Consider the following 21,657-nt stretch of genomic DNA (forward strand, 5'->3'; position numbering starts at 1 on the left):
AATTAATAGGTATTCGAATTATAAGTCCGTGAGATCGATTATAAATAATTCGTGAACATAATTCACTACAAATAACTTTGAATTTTTAACGTCGCTGAATATGGACGAACAATTTCAACAACTTTTTGATAAATTAAAAAATGAAATGAAAATTCAATCCACGGAGGTAACCGACAGTATAACGAAAAAAATAATGTCTACCTTAGACGAAAAATTAAAGCCACTATTAGAAGAAAATAAATATATGAAAACAAAAATAGAAAAATTAGAAGGCGAGATTGAGCATTTGAAATTAGGATAGAAAAAGAAAAATGTAGTGGTATTTGGCCTAAAAGAAGAAGAAAATTCCACCTATGAGCTCATCAAAAAATTGAAGTCGACCTTTCACAGGGATTTAAGTATTTCCTTATTAGACAGCGACATAAATAATGCCTACCGCATTGGAAAAAATACTAAAAACGGCAAACCAAGACCAACGCTTCCGTCATTAGTAAGTCAATGGAAGAAAATGGAAATAATGAAAAACAAGAAGAAGTTGAAGGAAATATATATTGTGGAGGACTATTCAAAAGAAGTGTTACAAAAGAGAAAGGAACTACAGCCAAGAATACAACAAGAAAGGGACAAAGGAAACATAGCATATTTAAAGTAAGATAAACTTATTGTCAAAAAAAATATTAAAATTTAAATTAAAAAAAAAAATATAAAAGAAAACGGGAGGCAACTACTTCGCCAAAGATTGAGCCTAGAAAACAACAATCCGTTTCAACAAAAAGGTTGAATGTCCTAGATAACATGATGAAGGGTAGATCTAACTCTCTTCCGAAGATCATATCATCAAATAACCAATAGCAACTAACTACCTGAAATCGGAAAATGGAAATAGACACACAAACAGAAAGCACATTAAAAAAACAAAATCCTCCCCCAAGCCGACTGGTCCTCATGGGGGAAAAAGACCAAGACCCTCTAAAGACAAATAAGTTCACAGAGACAAAAAATAAAACAAAAAACAACCTGTTTATTGCAACATTAAATGTAAGATCCCTAAGAACGCTAGAAAAACTTATAGAATTAGAAGAAGCAACAAAATATTTAAAATGGGAGATCATAGGTTTAAGCGAAGTTAGAAGATTTGGTTGAAAGCATACAAGATTATGGTGACTATATTCTACATCATAAAGGAGAAACTGCAGAAATGTATGGAGTAGGATTCTTAGTTAAAAAGAAACTTGCAAGAGGCATAGAAGAAATAAAAGGTGTTACGGAGTGAATTGCTATCTTAAATATAAAATTACCACTGCAAAATAAGAAATATAGCATGTGGTCCATAATACAGGCCTATTCACCAACCAAGTCATGCAGAAAAGATGATGTCGCAAAGATAGATATATTTTATAAAGATTTACAAGATGTCTTAGAAACTTCACATAAGAATATTATTTTAATGGGAGGCTTTAATGGACAAATTTGACAGAGACATTTAGGAGAGCAATATACAGTAGGAGAACACGGGATGGGTAAACGCTCTAAAAATGGTGAAAGGCTGGTTACATTCTGCATGCAAAACAAATTAAGCATCTTAAATAGTTTTTATAGAAAGAAGGAGAATAAAAAGTGGACATGGCATTCTCCTGATGGAAGCTACAGAAATGAGATTGATTTTATAATTACAAATAACGTCAAAGTTTTTAAAAATATCTCAGTTATTAATAAATTAAACTTTAATACAGACCACAGAATGGTTAGAGGTGCTATATCTTGCACATATATAAGGAAGAAAAGAAGGTACCAGAAAGAAGAAACAAGCTTAAATTGCACGGGTAACGCCAATAACCTTCTTAAAAATTTAAATAATCTATTAGCTCAAGGCATTAATACAGAAGATAAATATGATCATTTGGTAAAATTAATTAAAACTGAAACTTTTAAAACAAATAAAGAAAATAAGACAGTAATTTCAGAAAAAACAAAAGAATTGTTGGATGAAAGGAAAACCTTATTAGTAAACAAGAAAGACAATAAGATAAAAATAACTGAGTTGAGCAAAAAGATTAATGAGAGGATACGAAAAGATAGAAAGGTGAGTAGAGAAACAACCTTAACAAAATATATTGAAAAGAATGGTGGAGTAAAGAAGGCTTTCAAAGAACTGAACAATAAAAAGGTTTGGGTGTCAAGTTTAAAAAAAATGAACGGAAATCTTACTAGCGAGAGACCAGATATCCTGAGAATCACTACAGATTACTACAGGAAACTTTATAGCAGCAACCAAAATGCAAAACGTGATCGTTGCTTCGAAGACTTTACAATCACAGAACCAGTGCCTAGCATTCTTCAGAAAGAAGTAACAAATGCTATTTAAAGCCAGAAATTAGAAAAAGATCCAGGGCCAGATCAAATAACTAATGAGCTCCTTAAAACCATATCACCAGTTACTACACCACACCTGACAGATATTTTTAACAATATAATGGAAACTGAAATGATACCGGCCGATTGGACGAAATCTACAATAATTTTGTTGCACAAAAAAGGAGACAAAGAAGATATTGGGAACTACCGTCCTATAAGCCTTATGTCCAATATTTACAAAATGTTCTCGAAACTATTATTAAATGGTATCTCACCCATTTTAGAAGAAAATCAACCTAAAGAACAAGCAGGCTTCCGTAGTAATTTTTCAACTGCAGATCATATACACGTATTAAGACAGGTTTTACAAAAATATAATGAGTACAACAAAATATATTTCATAGGATTTATCGACTTCAATAAAGCATTTGATTCTCTGGAACATGATTACATTTGGGATGCACTGCGAAAACAAGGAGTAAACAACAAGTACATTCGTCTTCTCCAAAATGTATACCTGAACAGTACTGCACAGGTCAAACTGGAGACAGCCGGAGAAGAGTTCCGCATCGAGAGGGGTGTCCGTCAAGGCGATCTTATTTCTCCTAAGCTCTTCACAGCAGTCCTAGAGATGATTTTCAGGAACCTAGAGTGGGAATGTTTTGGCCTAAATATAAACGGCGAAAAATTTAACCATTTACGATTCGCAGATGACATCATTCTATTTTCGGAGAGTGTAAACTACCTAGAGTAAATGTTGCAACAACTTGCAAACGAAAGTGCTAAAGCCGGCTTGCAAATAAATACGTCCAAAACGAAAATCTTGACCAACTCATCCGGCACAACTGGTTCGATAGTAGTTAACAATAAAACAGTAGAATATGTCACAGAATATATCTATTTAGGACAGTTAAAAACCCCTAGAAATAACATGAATAAAGAAATAGACAGACACATTTGTAATACATGGAAAAGATACTGGTCTTTGAGTGAAATCATGAAAAACCCCGTAATATCTATAGGAATAAAAAGAAAAGTCTATAACACGTGTATACTCCCATGTCTAACATATGGATGTCAAACTTGGGCTCTAACAGACCATCTCTCGGAAAAAGTAAAAGTGTGCCAAAACTCTATAGAAAGAAGCGTAATTGGAGTTCGGAGACGAGACAAAGTTACGTTAGAAAACATAAAGAATCAGACAAAATTCAAAAACGCACACAAGCTCTGTCAAAAGCAAAAGTGGAAATGGACTGGACACATTCTGAGGGAAAAGAAAGAGAAATGGACAAAAACCGTTACAGAATGGTATCCAAGAGACGGGAAACGAAGGAAAGCTAGACAAATTAGAAGGTGGGAGGACGATTTTAAAAGAATAGCAGGACCGGACTGGATGAGAGAAGCCAGAGACCGAATAAGGTGGAAGTCTTTAGATGAGGCCTTTGTCGAGAGACAAATTACTAGTTAAGATAATTTAAGTTTTATTTATAAGAAAAAAAAATTAAGTCGCTAGTAATAATAAAGGCTGTTTTATTTATTTATTTATTTATTATTTCACATCAAGAAAATCAACTCTCTCCCTAAAATATATGATCATCATCATCATATCAGCCGGAAGACGTACAATGCAGAACATTGGCCTCCCCCAACCTAAACTATTACTGCAAATAAAAATACAAAAAAATACTTTTAGTTAATTGTTTATTGCTGTAGTTTTTCTCATTAAAAATTGAATAAATAGTAAGTAGATGGTGAAAAATGCTCTATGTAATCATTTATTCCTTTGCATCCTCTCCATAACTCGTGTCTGATATGTTTATGTTTACATTGAAACCAATATCTTTTGTCGCCATGGTTGACTTGGGAGTTCTTCCGGGGCTTACGCCATCTAAAACAGCGAAAAATAATAAGTCACAATCGAACATAATAATATATAGATTACTCCGCCATGATCCATGGCATTATTAAAACTGGCGAGTTATATTATGGTTCTAAAGCATAAGTAATGTATGTTATACAATGTTATCTAAAAGTTTTATGTTTGATTTTATGGTTTGTCATACCATTAATTTCTGTTTGTACGTTCAAAATCCTGTGATAAAGTTCATTAAATTTTTTCTGCCTTTTCATATTCGACGGTGTGCGCACTACTAACGTAGGTAGTAATATAAAATGCTCAAGATTAGGCTCCTTCACTTGATATTTCCGACGACCGGAGCTCTTCTTGACGACAAGGCGAGGATGCTTTGGGTGAACTTTTCCTGTGGTTACACTACTGCCACTTATGGTACTTGTATCGTAACGGCTACAGTTGTGTCGTTGTGCATGCATATTCTTCTTATTTACAGTTTTTGATGTGTAACAACATGTTGATGTTTTTGGACTGGATCGTCGTTTGGCATAACTTGGTCCCGCAGTACACTGTTCTGGATTAAATTTCCGTCGCGGTTTTGTTTTCGCATACATCAATTGTTCTTGGCTCTTATTAGTTTTACACGGTCGTCGTTCGTTGTTGCGTCTTTCTAGACTGATAGGTTTAGTATGTTCACTAATTGGGCTATCTCTATCATCATTCTCATGTCGGCTTTTGTGACTAGCCACAATAATATCTCCAGTTTTACCTACGGGGCGGCAATTTTCGTGACGGTTGTTAAGTTTTACAATTCGATAGTGTCGTCTCCGACGTCGCTCAACATGCGCTATACGCTCTCTTAATAAGCTATCAATTAGCCTTTGCAAATCAGATCTTGTTCCACATCTTTCGGAATGAGCTAACCTTCGGGCCAGACGAGTGTTAGGCCAGTGCGTACGACACACGTCTTCCCAAATAATATCACTTAAAACTGCTTCCCGTGACGGTGTCAGCTTAATGCCATCATCTCTAGGAGCAAATTCTCCCTGAGCGAGATAGTGAACAGTATCCATTAATCTATAATCCCTTACTGGGTTAAGTTTATGTCTTATCTTATGAACTCGTTCCGCAGCTACTTTCGGGACTTCATCGCGTTTACATGGCACAGAGGCACATTGCCTTCTTCCACGAGATGTAATACCATCGTATAGAGTAAAATCACGGCCATATTGTTCTGAATTATGTTCTTTTTGTATTGTTGTTGCTTTACTTGGGGAGAGTGGGGCAGCTTGAGCGTATCGCTGAAAAGCGGAGGTCCCTGGTATATGGCTGTACTCAACATAACTACAACCAGGAGATCCTGGATGTTGCACAGGACTCTTAGCCTTATTAGCTTTTTCATCATCTTCGGATGATGATATCAGAGCATGTGGACTCAAAGATCGAACAACCATTTCCTGTTTAACAATTTTTCTTTCAAGAGAATCTATTCTTCTGTTAATATTAATAAGGTTTTCTATTGATGGTGATATTATATTTTCAGAAGTATTACATGTGTTTGCAATAACTGTATTTAATTTTACTTTGTACGGATTTACTTTAGAATTTTCATTCACGGTTTCTAGTTTATTTGTATTAGGGCATGGCTGAGTAGCAAAATATCCTTCGAATGTAATTTCGGTATTGTAATCTGACACATCTTGTGAAACGTTTTCTGAAGTGCAATTGCCAGTACTAATTGTGGTCTTTGCCTGTACACTGTTGGTCAGTGAGTTTCTAATATTATACTGAACTTCTGTTGTATTACTATGCTTTGTAAGGCAGTTGATATCATTATTTACACTAGACTCATCTTGAGTGATACCTGAAATAATATAGACTTTTTAGTAAATCATTCTTATTGAATAGATAATTATAACTATATTTTACTCACGGCTTGTAAATGATGAATGATCTCCTATTGCCAGTTGAGAGCCAGATATTACAGAATGCTGTAAGAGTAATCAAGCTAAATGTATATTATACAAATGTTATATTGGTTAAAAGTATGAAAAATATCATATGAAACCTTTTTGGATCGAAATCTACACTTTTCAGCGACGTACAGAGTCTTGATTGCTGGGGTTCGAGGTTTTATTGAAACTAAAACCTTCTGTGAATCATTCTTATGGGGTCCTTTATGAACTATTTCTGTAAAAAGTGTGAAGTTAGAATATAAATAAAATGGTGTCTTAAATATCGTCTTAACGCTTGCAGTATCTACAGAACCAGTGGTAATAAGTGAGATATGTTAAATCAAAACCAACTATTCATATACAAACAAAAGTAAGTATTTTGTATAGCATCAATGGAATTAATATAAAATAAAATCTCTATATGTGCACATTGTTAAATTATTTCCATGCTTACCTAAAAATAGAGGTTTATTATAACAGTTTGATTGTCCGGCAATAGCGTCGTGGTAAACTTTGCGTTTCAATTTTTCGTCGGGTACTAAAGATTTCTTGCATGAGGGCTGCTTATTTTCCATACCCTAGTGTTTTCTTTTTCCCGTACATAGTTAATATTTGCTTCTTCTTTTACGAAAAAAAATTCAAAAAAGGATGAGTAAAGGAAATCTTAACATCAAAAATTTACAGTTGTGATGAGAGACATCTTTCAAGTTGACGTGTTCCTTCTTTATACATTTTTCTTCCAGATCGAAATGATTTTTATTCAAAATACTTTCTATACTAATTAGCTAAGACATCTTCGATAATTATTTAATTTAAATCAATATTTAATGATTTAATATCCATCTGTTATATTTAATATGCGTCTTATTTAGAATTAATAAATTTATTTATTGTCTATAATGCAGTGCTTTAGAACTTCTTACAGTCCCTATTTGAAATTAGAAGATGTAAAAACAAGGATGTTATTTGTCAAAATTGTAAAGCGTGACATTTAGCTATTTGTATGTTTCAGAAAATTGGTGTAAATATATTGTGTTCAAAAGGAAAACACGTATGGATGCTTAAACCTCTTTTAGAAAATGTCGGAACAAGAAAAGAAAAGTGGCAGCGCGAACAGTTCGCCGTTAGTTGTACTCGAAAATACGGGCAATAGCCGCCACAAACCATCGCTTCATCGACACACACAATTACAAGATGACTCTGAACTTCATCACAAGCGCTCTAAAGCTCCTGCAGTGCCATGTAATTATGATAAATTTGGTTAAAACTGAACATTATTGATAATATAATGCTTTCATAGTAATTGACAATTTGGATTAATTCAATATACATTTTAATTTTTTTATATTAAAAAGGATAATTTACACTTTTAAGCTGCCGTTGCAGAAGAATTGAAAAATTTGACACAAAAAGATGCTGCTGATGAAAATAAACCCAGAAAAGAACATGGTGAGTCATTGAATAGAATAAATTTACAATTGAACTTGTTTATATAAGTAATAGGTTATGGCTTAGAATGAGAAAATCTATAGGATTCACGAATACCACTAATTCGTCATTAATAATTAAAAAATATACACTTATTAGAAGAAGGTAACTTGAACAAAAATGTTTTACAACATCTTGTAATAAAAAGTTCAGAGTGAATGGGACCAATCTGAATTTTGAAACTAGTATAGTACTAAGAAATGGAAAAAAGCCCAAAATTGGTACATTCTCGAAGTTGAGGTCTTCTGAGATCACAAACACAGAAAATACAAACTGAAAATCCTTTTATTTGGAGTTCGTTAAAAAAGGATGAAGAAAGGGAAGTACGATAAGATGTTATCAACTATATCTCATAAATATGTTACACGCCATGCCGCTATTATGTTTATCTTCTGAGATTTAACGTGCAATTACTGGGCAAACTGTATAGAATGCATGAACCTTCCTTTTATAAATAATAATAAAAACCAAATATGAGTTTTATGAGTGAGGGTGTTTAGGCTCCTGCATCAGTATGTTGAAAAAAGTTGTGATATTATTACAACATTTAGTAAAACACCCATATCTATGAAGGACAGGAGCATATCTATTTGTCGAACCTACTAAGGCTGTGTTACTATTTTAAAATATGACTCTTTCGCTGTCTGTTTGCTAAGTAAATTTAAATGTTTAGGATTAAAGAGAGAATTTTAACTTTCTGCAGCGGTGTCTTCGGAAAAGGTAAAACAAACATCTAAAACGCCGTCACCCGACACGAATAAACGAGGATCTACTCCTGAGTCGATCCCATTAATCGTTATGGACGTAGAGGAAAAGGTTTGTTTGACATATTCCACTATAGGTAGTATTCCATTCTCATTTCAATGTGGTCATCCATCCAACTAATTATGTAGTAGAACTTTGAAAACTTTTCTTTGTTGATTGATATTTTTTTTGGAAGGGCACACACAACTGATAATATCATTCTATAGTAGTACACTTTGGTGCTGAAAACATATGTACGATATACTCGTATATTTAAAATAATTTATTAAATTAATCATTTGTGTAATGGAAATATAGTTGGTAATTAATTAAACTTTTCCAAATTAAACAAAAATTATATATAAATCATAAAATTACTTATGGAGTAAATACTAACTTATAAGTAATATTTTTTAGAACGTTGCACTAACGCCATCGTCCCAGCCGATACCGGATAATATTGAATTGGAATCAAAAATTATAGTTAAGGCTCCTGAAAAAGAGGCAGATAAGAATGATGACGCGGACAGCATAACAGACGAAATCACCGAGTTAAATGATCCAAATAAAAAATATGCAAATTGGGTAAGAACTTTAAGTACCATAACGGACAATTTGAAGGAACACATAAGTAATAAAAATTTACTATTAGGTAATTAATAAATTCTGAAAGTTAAACGTCTAGATGTGAAAATTTTTGGGTTGGAGTTATCAACTTGTATAAAGTTTCGATGAAGGATTTTGTCAAAAGAGGTTCAGAATTAAGATTTTACATTTAGTTTAAAGACAAAATAATTTAATTTAGCAGGGAACAGTTTGTCGAGATATTCGTCTTTTCGAGAGGCTAAAAATATTGTACTGTAGTATTAGAAATAATAAATTTGTTAGACACTTTTGCGTTACTATAATGCGTGGCAGCCCGCACTCAGTCCTTGGACTTAGATTTGGGAGTTTAATAAATTGCTTTCAGAGCCTGTTATATAGTCCATCGTAAGTGAAATGCTAAGTTAATTTTATAATGACAAAAATTAGGGAAAATCCTATTTATTTATAGGTATCGTGCATATATTTATTTTTCAACAATTCACAAATCTACACATTCAAGGATAACTATTCCAGGAGTGACGGATATTTAAAGATATATAAGTGACCTCCCAACAAACCCAGGATTGGAATCCCTCAATGAGATCGTAATTCGTACCTATATCTTATCGTGCTTGGGCTTTTTGGATTTTCATGAGACGTACTCTTTCTATAAATTCCAATTCCTTTTATTCTAATGATTCGTTCATTAATCAACTTGAGTTGTTGTGCAAAGAAATACAATAAATATCTAATATTCTCTGAAACATTTTGAATGTAGTCCTTCATTTATGCTATATTATGGTTTATCGTTGTTGTAGGCTTACGACGAAGAGGCGAGCGGGCTGCCGCGCAGTGATTCGCGGGGGTCTCGAGTGTCTCGCGCGGTTCGTCAATTTTTGTGTTGTGGCGTCCGATACGAAGCTGCCTCCGAAGACAACATCGTTGGTCGAGGTTTCGATCAAGGAATATAGACATTTACGGAATGTCAATACGTCTACAATTTGCTTATGTGTTTTGATGTTATTTTAGCTGGCCATTTCTGAACTTTGTAACCGGTAATAGTTTATGTTTAATATAGCAGTTGTTTGATGCGATATCTCATACGGTAATAAGGTTTGAAATGGTTGTAAATTTCTTATTAGTGCTTATAATTTAATACTTACTCAATAAATACTTCCGGCGTACAAAATGCGACAACCTGTATGGTGGGTGTACTCAGTGTCTAAATATTGTTAAATTTTGCAGTGTGCGTAGTGAAACTGAGTAAAAATACTTTTAGAAAGAAGAATATAAGAGTTGCGGCATAACGGAGCTCTTATCAGTTAGCGCGACATCTAGTTGGACTTGCGCGCGTACATCTATCAAGTGCTTGAACAATGTCCCATTGGGGCTGCGTTTGACAGAAAAACTAATTATACGTATTAAATTCAATCGTCTCTCAATAGGTGCTCTCAAATTAAGTTTTTGTAAATCTCGTATATTAAGTTTTTGTAAATCTCGTATATTAAGTTTTTCAGTATGTATTGTCTCGATTTCACGTTTCAAGTTGTGACAATTTATCGGGAATGGCCAGCTAAAAACTCGTGTGATATTTGTGTGATATATATATGTACATAAATTAAAAATAATTGTCTTTACATCTTTAAAATCATTCAAACGCACAATACGTTAAAATGGACGTGTATTTACAGTATAATAGGAACCTTTTTATGTTGGTAATAAATAGTTTATTTTCAATTCGTGTTATATCAATTTAAATTTAATCTAGAATCCATAGCTATTATACCTATCTCGATTTGACCATCTTATACCATCAATAAATCAGTCATTTCCATTTATCGACCCTTGAGTTCATTTACCCTTGAAAGGGCGAAGTAACGGAATTGTTATTTTATATCTATACTAGCCATTCCCGGCGGCTTCGCTGGGCGAATTTTAAAAGGAAATAAATTAAATTTTATTCATCTTATTACAAATACAATAGAAAAATAAGTAGCCATAAACCATCTAGGTGAATTTCGCGTCTAATGGTGGTAGTTTCATGTCGATACGATCAGTGATTTAGGCGTGACAGAGCCTCAAACAAAGACCTTTTTCATTGCCTATATATTATACCTATATATAAAATAATACATTTTTAATATGTTAATAAATATAATAGACATAATCTCTTGCTTAAGTATCGAAGTAGAACGTAAGTCATAGTATATTGAAAGCAATTGCAATTGTTAAAGGCTACAATTCTTAAATATAATATTTTAGGTGCAAAGACTTAAAACACCTTGTAACGCGAAAATAGAGCTCAGAACGCGGTGGAGTAACAAATATAGATATGGCTTTTACAATAACACTTACGACCTCTTGTGGTAAAAACAACTAAACTACTTAACCACTAAACTAATTCGTGTCGTGGCTTTCATACTGTGCAACCACCAGCGTTTCACTCAACGGGCGCTTTCAGTCCTAATTAAGTGTTACATTAATTACATAAAAATGTAATTTACAAACATATTTAGAAATTGTTATATTATTATCGTTAAATGGTAAAACAATTGATAGTGTCCTTAAACTTCTTTCGAATGGGAACTAATGTCTATTAAAATGAATTTGCAGTAGGGACACAAAAACAATTTTGTGCCGAAAACAATTTTTATTATTGTTCAATGTTAAGTCTTAACACACTCATATATGTAGAGTTCATTAATAATAATATAGCATAATTTTAAATATTAATATCAATCTAAGATATATTTTTTCCATCTGACAATCCAATTCGTGCACTAAGCAACATGTTCGGCCACTCAACGCAAGGGAGCGTTGTAACCAAACCTATATAACGGTAGGGAGCGCTGTAACCAATCCTATATTAAGCGCTGTATTACTTTTATATACAGATAGATATTATATTCGTATGCAACTAATTACTTTCTCGAGCAGTAATAAACTAGATTATTCAAAGCTACCGCAAGATTAGAAACAAATTTATTTTCAGTCGATGTCATGATAGCATGCAACTGTTATCTATTTTTGTAATAATAGTAATGATTTTGATTTTGAATTCATTGTTTGTGAAAGGATGCTTCGTGAACTTGATGGTCGTGAATACAATGATCTATTAACTATAACAGGTCGTAGCTAACTTCTAAAATATGGCATTATTTCAACGACCGCCGTGGCATGGCATCATTTGACGGGTATATAACAAATATTTACAGTAAAAACTGGAAAAAGGACTGGTTAAAATAGCATCAATGAGAATAACAAATAGTCCAAGAGCCCCCGACACGGCCAGATTCTCTTTAATTCATAAAAGCTGAAAGATCCTCTGTAGGTACATGTCTCCAATACAGTTATAAACGATTAACAAGTATGGAGTTTGTATGGTGGTCACTTGGGCAGGTAACAGTTAGTACAAGTGTATAAAATAATACCTTAAATTATTCAATGTATATGGGCTCAATTTTTTTTCTTAGGAATAACATCTATTCCTAAACCTAAACCTTGTAACCTAAACTTAAATAAATTATAGTAGTAGGAATAGGGTATGTCTAGATCTTAAATATACATACATACAATCACGCCTCTTTCCCGTAGGGGTAGGCAGAGACCACTTCTTTCCACTTGCAACGATCCTTACATACTTGTTTCGTTTCGTCCACTTTCATTATTCCTTTCATACATGCTCTTCGGTTTAGGGCACTCTTGACCTGGCCTTTTTTCAAGACGTCCCTGATTTGATCTCGAAACGTCCGCCTAGGTCTACCCCCTTCAACATTTTCATTCACAGTGGCCTTATACACTTTCTTCGTCTTTATTCTAAGCTTATATTAACAAAAATTAAAAAGGACGATGCAGCTTAATATCGAAGGAACAACATCGGCTTCATGGCTAGGATCTCATGGCATGTGATTTGAAATAATGTTAAGCTACGATTTGCCTTTAATCAATTCAACTGGTGTTTCGCCTCTACACGAGGCATTGTAAGGAGATGCTAACTCGCCAAATACTGGCACGAGATTGAATGAATGATTTGTGATGCGAAACATTAAATTGACACCGGTCACTCACTCGGAAACATCAATAATTCTTAGTTTTAATGTTGTTACAGACCTGTGAAAAAGGATTCCGCCTAAATGTGTTACATTAATTAGAAATAATAAAACACAGAAATTACATATTTATATATTGTTTAATTAACAAACAAAATTTGGTCTCTTCACCATTGCTACTTATCTCTTCGGGGGGTAATACGTCACAACTGCCGACCACTCATAGTGCGCCAATTCAAGCGAAGAGGGCACACTAAAGAAAACTGATAGCATGTTGATAATTATGGATTTCCTAAAGCCTAATTCAATAAATTTTCTTAATGTCAAGCTTCAAGCTAACACTTTAGTGATTATATTTTTTTTGAATGCAGACTTTAATTGAGGTATATTGATATCGAATTAGGATATAGATGGCAAGAGTCAAGCTTGGATCCTGGAGAGAAGAGCATCAGTCGGCCCGTGCTACAGACCCGGATTGCCGTTCGAAGGGCCGTCGGGAATCACGATACACATGCCTAAGGTATTTTACATTTATTTGTACATAGCTATATTAAACCGAGAGTGCAATATTAAATCGATTTTAAAATGAGGTGAATATTCTTGTGTTTTTTGATCTTTTTAAAGTGATAACTTTACGGGGCCAGTCTGCCTGGCTTCCCTCTCTAACGTCAACAGCAGCGGTAGGCAGGCTCCTTCTCTCTCACTCTAACCAATCGTTACTTTTATAGGATTTAATAATTATGGTAATAATGCAATATACAAAATTCCAATGAAAATATTCAAGAATTGTAACTAATAAAATAAATTTTATATTCAATTAAAGATTTTTATTAATAAATAACCTTTCTTTACATTATCATATTATTTTACTTACATAAAATTTAAGTAATAACCTAAGCTTTACTCAAGTTAAACAATTTCATTTAAGTTATAACTTCGTCCCAAGACGCACACGTTTTTTTTATGTTTGTAACCTCAAGCGCCATCAATTATGGTTCGGCATGGAAAATTTATTTTTCATTAAACGCTTTCGACAATATTTTCGGTATAAACGAAGAGCTTATGATTGAATCTATGAGTATTTGAGGGAACTCCTTACATATTATAGGTATACTAGCTGACCCGGCAAACGTTGTTTTGCCATATTTAAATTTATAAATTATTTTTAGAGTTAGACCGTTTCTTAGACATTGCAACATTACTATATTTTTCTAAAATAAAAGAATTTATCTAAAATAAACGTAGCCTAAGTTACTCCTTACTACATCTGCTACCTGCCAGTAAAAGTCCCGTCGAAATAGGTCGAGGTATTTCAAAGATTAGCCGGAATAAACAGACGGACAGACATACAAAAATTGTAAAAAAAAATATTTTGGTGCATGTACCATAAATATTTACATGTAGTAAGAAACGGTTATTTCAATATTACAAACAGGCACTCCAATTTTAATTATATGTATAGATTATACATAAATACAATAGAATATAACAAGGATTTGTACACAGAAAGTATCATATGATATTAGATGACAAATGGCCACCGAAACTACAAAAATATTAAACTATTAAAAACTATTATGTCACCCGTGTGCCGTTAAGCTAAGATATTATATTATTAAGATATTCCTCTGGTGTTGCAATAGCATGTGGGTGGCGGTGATCAGTTAACATCAGGTGACAGGGTATGTTCGTTTGTCCTCCTTTTCGAATGAAAAAAAAAGTGAGGAGCGACCACTTAGGTATATTAGCACCTGAGCTAATTAGGAAGGCGATGGCAGGCAATGAAAATTGTTAATCAATCTATGTATCATAGCCATGCTCTACATAATCTAAAAAAATAATGACCGCAAACACTAACCCCCTTATTCATAATGGTCCGCTAACTTTAAACAGCCGCTTAGGAGTGTTTTTTCTCATTCTGACTTAGGTCAATAGAAGAAGACGGAGTGAGAATTAGCAATGCTTTAAGTTAGCAGACTATTATGAATAAGGGGGTAAGAAATTAAACATTCTATGCACTCGAGTGTACTTATATTTCGCAACAGTATATAATATATCATAGCTTTTCAATTTTTTTAAATGTTTCTATTAAAAAATAAGAAATTTAATAAAAAAAATGAAGCTAATTCATTTAAATAAAACAGCAGTCCAGATCTGGAAGTTCACGAAACGTCGGGTTAACTAAAATAATAAGACCAATGTAACATTTATGCAAAATATAATGTAAAAACACAGTTACAATTACACGTGTTTAAATCCCTTAAAAGTGTTTTATTTAAATGTGTAACACTCGCGTGTAGCTAATTTCGTTATCGTTACACCTTCCTGGTTGCTGATAACCGTTGGCAATTAAAATTTAGCGGAGAGATGTCACCCAAAAAATGAAATGGTTGTTTTAACAAATTTGTTCTTGTAACCATTTATATACCTATTAAAAATGAGTTTTGGAGTATAAAAATACAATCGTCGATATTATATGGTGGGTGACTTGTATACCCTATCCCCCGTAGTCCAGCAATCATAGTGTATCCGTATATATCAATCACATTATAACTAGCTATTTATTCAATTAACAAAAAATATTTTCTTACAGAAATCGACAAGCATATCCCGTCCTTCAGGCATCAGTATCAATATATCGAGGGTAAGGTCATGTATAGAAAATATGTTCACATAAAGAAGATGCATAGCATGTAAACAGATTGACTGCATAAAATCTGTATAGATCTGTGGGTCAAACAAACTCATGGGTTTTACAAAAGGTCGATCTAAATCCACGATCAGATAAAAAAGTGGCCAGAGAGGCGATTTATGAGAGTCAAGCAATCGAATACACAAATTAAGATGGAGTAGGAGATCTTACATCAACCACCTTGATAAAGATAAAGCAACCCGAACCGTTTATATATAACTAGCTGACCCGACAGACGTTGTTCTGTTCATAATAAATAAAATACTGTATTTTAATAATTTGGCAATAATATTTCATAACATCAAGAATTATTTTGTAAAATATGCTCCTTGTTGTTTGAATGGAATTGTTTCACAGCAGAAATGTCAAACTGTGCGTCAATAAATTCTCATAGAAAATATGTCCATTTAAAACAAATATTGGAAACAAAACTAATTATGGGTCCCAAATCGAAATAAAAACTATCCTATCTCTCAAGTTTGACTAAATTGCACTCCATGAAGTAATCCCAATCAAAATCCGTTCAATAGTTTAGGAGTTCACTGGAAACAAACATCAGACTGATTATGATTATTTTCATAAATTTTCATTCAAAATTCCATTTATGCTCTAATTTTTATAATTATTATAATGATTTTCTAGTTACTAAAATAAGGCAGGATAAGTTTTAATTCTATTTCTAAATATCTGTCTAATGTCAAATGCCTGATGGTCACGCGAGCTTAGTGCTTTTTTCCTTCTAAACAGAATATTATTTGTTCCAGAGGAATATTTCGACTAAATCGCTGTTTCAAAATATTGATTTAGGCCCCGAAAATGAAGTGAAACGACGTGAGAAGACTAAGGTGTGTAATTAACTGTCATTGGAGAGTCTCTTAAAACGATTAAATAAAACACTTATAAAGGATTAAAACGCGTGGACTGAAACGTGATCGACAGGTCGTGAAACATCGGATTAACTAAAATAATAATAAAAATGAAACATTTACGCAAAAATCTAATTTAAAAAACAGTTACAATTACATGCGTTTTAATCCTTCAAAAGTGGTTTATTTAAATGTGTAACACTCGCGTTAATCAAAGAACTCTAATACTCTCTTAAAACAAGCTCACAATATAATAGGAATTAAATGCTTTGGATCTAGTTCCACCAGTTGGAGGCTCCTATGCACAGGATGCCGGCTAGATTATGGGTACCACAACGGCGCCTATTTCTGCCATGAAACAGTAATGTCTAAATATTATTTTCGGTCTGAAAGGCGCCTTAGCTAGTGAAATTACTGGGCAAATGAGACTGAACATCTTATGTCTCAAGGAGACGAGCGCAATTATTGTAGTGCCGCTCAGAATTTTTGGTCTTTTCAAGAATTCTGAGCGGCACTGCATTGTAATAGGTTAGGCGTATCAATTACTCGTACCATTATTATTTCATTAAAAAAAGTCTTTCTAACACTATATAGATTGATAATGCTTGGTGGGTCAAATAAAATTATGGTTTTTACAAACGGTCGACCTGAGTCCACGATCAAATAAAAAAGTGGGCGTAGAGGCGATTTATGAGAGTTAAACACTCGAATACACAATTTAAGATGGAGTACCTTATTTTCATAAAAACAAGTTTTTCTAACACCATATACATTGATAATGCTTATTTCTTAACACATAATTAACTCAACTAATAGTAGTAATAGGACTGGGTGCTAGCTCGAGTATGTGTTTTTTTTCTGCCGCAAAATATTTGGAGAGTGTGACGGGGATTATATTTGAAAAGGCATAAAAAGGCATTAATTTATCCAAATTGATGCCGTTGGAATATCTTTTGATGTCAATTAAAACACAGCCACTGCTGCAGTAAGAATTCCCGCTCTGAGACTAGAGAAAATAATTTCAGTAAACTACGTCGTAGACCGTTGTTACGATTCGGATAATATTGTCCTTGGTGAAAAAATTTTGCAGTTTCATATATTTATTAAGAGTTCTACCTTTTAGATCGGTTGCTTGTTCGAATAAAACTAATATAATTACACCAAAAGGTATATTGGCAGACACAATAGCAAGCTATGGCTTAATTGACATATTCATTGTTTTCACGCAAGATTACTAGCCAGTTAGTAATAAGAAGCAATACATAGGAGAGTTTCTTAACTGATATCATTACTAATAGGTCTGGGAAAAGTACATTCGTATGTATAAAATAGAATATAATATCGCTTTGGCTATACTATTTTTAAATACTACTAGTACTAAATTACTAAAAACTAACTACAAAATTTTAAATTTAGCAAGATGTTGTTTCCAGTTCCAATTTCGAATACGTGCTAACCAGTGATGGATTAACGCATTTGCCCGTGAAGCCCGGGCCTAGGGCGGCACGAATTGGAGGGCGGCAAAATTTTCAGAAAGTTAAAATTTAAGAGCCGAAAAAATATACCAAAAATGTATTTTTAAATTGCCTCTGTTTTTTTTAAAATGAATTATATTGACTATAATAAAATTCATTTTTTTATTATCTTTCAATTTGAGGGTGCATTATTTATATTTTGATGGAATCAATTATAGTCTAATTATCGAATAAGGTTATTAAAAAGAAACAATCAAATTGATAAGCTTCTTTTGAATTAATTAATTAACTTTACACTTTTGTATCTTTGATGAGATTACTCTTACACACACATAAATATATATATATATATATATATGTATGTATGTATGTATGTATATACAGGAAAATTGTTCCTTTGAGCTCGAAGAACCCAATAACTTTGAGGGATATTTTTGAGCGCTTTGAGCTCAAAAATAGCGGGAAGTTGAATGGATGACCTGCAGAGTCAACCGGTTTCCAGATCTTTGTCATAGAAACGGCAATTTTGGTCATAGTTTGCAATGTTATTAACCGACTTCAAAAAAGGAGGAGGTTCTCAATTCTTCGGTATGTTTTTTATTTTTTTTATGTTTGTTACCTCAAAACTTTCGACTGGGTGAACCGATTTTGACTTCTTTTTTTATTTGAAAGCTGGTGCTTGGTCCAGATCTGACAATGGCATCCATGAGAAAACCATAAAAGTCTTAAATTTTCTACACATACGTATAGCAAAGTGGATGATAAATTTACGCGCCACTCACTTACTTACTCAATATCGCGCCAACCGATTTCGATGATTCTTCTTTTATTGGAAAGGATATACTACAAAGATAGTTTGGTGAGAGTTTGGTTAGGTTCTGATTACGGAATCCATGGCAATGTAACGGAACTCTTCAATAAAGCGCTTACGTTGATTGCTGCATTGAAAAATCTAGTATATCTACACATATTTAGACAAATTCTTAGTTAGTGTACTTCGAAATCACTAAAAATCAAAAAATGAAAAAAATATTAACAAAAAAACAACCGACTTCAAAAACACTATTCCAAAACAATACACATAATATGCACTAAAAAGTATTAAAATAATTGCGTATTTTTATACAATCTATTTCTAGTTACGATTATTGTAATTTTTGGAGTCGGTGTCATCCAAGATAGGTTTGTAACTACATACATAGTTATAGGTGAGATGTGCTACCAAAACTTTATTTTTTTTGATAATTTATCTCACATAGGTACGATCGAATTTAAAAATTTTGCGAATAAATTAGTTAATCCATAACCAAACCATATAACCAATGAATCCGTAGCAAATACGGAAGATGTACGCTACGCACAAGAAATATACAATGTATTGCATTCTCGAAATCTTCGAGATGTTTAACCGAATGTAGACATTGCTCTGCGTATTTTTTTTAGTATTCCCTGTACCAATTGTTCAGAAGAAAGATCTTTTTCCAATTTGAAAAGGCTTAAATCATAATTACGCGCAAGTATGGGCCAAGATTAGTCTTAATGCTTTGGCATAAGATAGTCATGCCAAAGTTGAAGCTCAACTATGTAGTTCAAGAAATTGATTACAATGACATAGTTGATGCTTTTGCTAGGACAAAAGCCAGGAAGAAGAGCAATACGTAATAAAGTGTACAAAATAAATTACAAATTGAGCAATACATAATAAAGTGTACAAAATAAATTACAAATTGAGCAATACATAATAAAGTGTACAAAATAAATTACAAATTGAGCAATACATAATAAAGTGTACAAAATAAATTACAAATTGAGCAATACATAATAAAGTGTACAAAATAAATTACAAATTGAGCAATACATAATAAAGTGTACAAAATAAATTACAAATTGAGCAATACGTAATAAAGTGTACAAAATAAATTACAAATTGAGCAATACATAATAAAGTGTACAAAATAAATTACAAATTGAGCAATACATAATAAAGTGTACAAAATAAATTACAAATTGAGCAATACATAATAAAGTGTACAAAATAAATTACAAATTGAGCAATACATAATAATTTAAAAAAAAATGCTTATTATTATTTGTTATGCTAGCTAGAGTTTAATATTTTTTTTATATTATTTAATAATTATATTTGCGTAAAATAAAGAACACTCTCTAATGCTTCGCAATATGAGTCGTATAAATGCTATATTTTAATAACAATTGTGAACCAAAATATATAGAATTTTGTTGTTCAAAAAGGGCGGCATATCAGACAGGGCCTATGGCGGCAATAAGCATAATCCGCCACTCTGCTAACCCGGCAAACGTTGATTTGCCATATGCAATGAAATGTCATTGACTCAATTAATTGTATTGCGAATATAATATAGGCATATTTCTAATTCAAACAATATGGGTTCCGGGTAAGTAGTCACGTAGTCACCAACATGTTCTTATCATACACTTAAACCTTCTCCGAAACACGCTGCATCCACGCAAATCCGCTCTCCTTTTACTTGAAAACATTCGTTTTTCGCTCATGTGTCACACTTAACAGTTTTAAGATGTGGAACTTTTAGTTACAATTTTTTTGTGAGATGTGGAATAAATGTTGCCCTATAGATATATGTGTACTTGTATTGGAAATTGATACGTTACTAAGGAATTCGAATTCGAGGACATCGAAATGTCAAAGTGGCATCGAATAATAATTTCATTGATTTCAGGAGACCGGAGATAAATTTTTCGTGTGCTTGAAAGGAACTTTCGTGAACGTTCAGAACAAGATTAAAAGAGTTTTTAATTGTTAGCTTAAAGTCCAATACTTTGTTAGATATTATTATTGTTTTTAAATACTTTATTTTTTCTAAATTACCATTTTATTTGCATGATTAATTTGATTAACATTAATATTTAATTTTATACTTTTATTAGATAAAGTTAATAAAGGGATTGTTGAATAAAATATTTTTATTTCACTTTTTATTTAATATACTAGTGGACCCGTCAGGCGTTGCCCTGTACACACATCTTAAATTTGAAAAATCGGTGCAGCCGTTAGAAGGAGTTCAGTAACATACAAATGAGCAGGAGAATTATATTATACGGACGGAAATGAGAATCTCAATTCAACAATCTCAAATTCACTGGAACACCCAAATAAATCATCAAAATCAGTCCAGCCGTTTAGGAGGTAGTTCAATTGTGAATCTAAATTCTAAACCATTCTCGAATCCACCTGGAGACACACAGAAAGTTTCATTAAAATAGGTCCAGCCGTTTAGGAGGAGTTCAGTTACAACAGACGCGCAAAAAAAGCGTACGGGTTTCCTGATAATTATTATATAAGTGATTACCGCCGCCCACACGAATGGCAGTCTTTTAGGAATATGCACGCCTATTTTATGTAAGTAAGTGTCGTATCACCCTGGAAAAACTGTGCAAACAAGCTCATTTCACAGTTTAGTTGTGCCCGGTGAAAACCATTGATAAATACATCTGATATATACGCGTTCTAGAAGACATTACAACAAATAAAAAAAAAAGTTTAATGCTGGGAAACCCTTTTACACGCTTTTTATTAGCTTCACCTGTGTGTATGT

General features: G+C 32.9%; 2 protein-coding genes across 4 annotated transcripts; one reads left to right on the forward strand and one right to left on the reverse strand.

Moving 5' to 3' along the window:
* Nucleotides 1-4,039: 4,039 nt before the first annotated feature.
* LOC126966581 (uncharacterized) lies at nucleotides 4,040-6,868 on the reverse strand. Its single transcript, XM_050810717.1, has 5 exons — nucleotides 6,617-6,868; nucleotides 6,276-6,397; nucleotides 6,141-6,198; nucleotides 4,419-6,071; nucleotides 4,040-4,243 (listed from the first exon to the last, which is right to left on the reverse strand). The coding sequence occupies exons 1-5, from the start codon at nucleotides 6,735-6,737 to the stop codon at nucleotides 4,131-4,133; spliced, it is 2,067 nt and encodes a 688-aa protein (XP_050666674.1). The 5' UTR covers nucleotides 6,738-6,868; the 3' UTR covers nucleotides 4,040-4,130.
* Nucleotides 6,869-7,112: 244 nt separating this feature from the next.
* On the forward strand, nucleotides 7,113-20,938 carry LOC126966611 (uncharacterized). 3 transcript variants are annotated; one of them, XM_050810773.1, is made up of 8 exons: nucleotides 7,113-7,404; nucleotides 7,537-7,611; nucleotides 8,354-8,466; nucleotides 8,812-8,979; nucleotides 13,432-13,548; nucleotides 15,622-15,672; nucleotides 16,485-16,565; nucleotides 20,782-20,938. In XM_050810773.1, exons 1-8 carry the CDS (start codon nucleotides 7,242-7,244, stop codon nucleotides 20,863-20,865), a joined length of 852 nt encoding a protein of 283 aa, XP_050666730.1. In that variant the 5' UTR covers nucleotides 7,113-7,241; the 3' UTR covers nucleotides 20,866-20,938. The 3 variants fall into 3 exon arrangements, with proteins under 3 accessions (XP_050666730.1, XP_050666731.1, XP_050666732.1); XM_050810774.1 differs by having other exon boundaries at nucleotides 20,785-20,938; XM_050810775.1 differs by lacking the exon at nucleotides 20,782-20,938 and adding an exon at nucleotides 18,020-18,140 and having other exon boundaries at nucleotides 7,114-7,404.
* Nucleotides 20,939-21,657: the final 719 nt, after the last annotated feature.

Source organism: Leptidea sinapis, chromosome 10 (genome assembly GCF_905404315.1).
Source record: "Leptidea sinapis chromosome 10, ilLepSina1.1, whole genome shotgun sequence".
NCBI lineage: Eukaryota > Metazoa > Arthropoda > Insecta > Lepidoptera > Pieridae > Leptidea > Leptidea sinapis.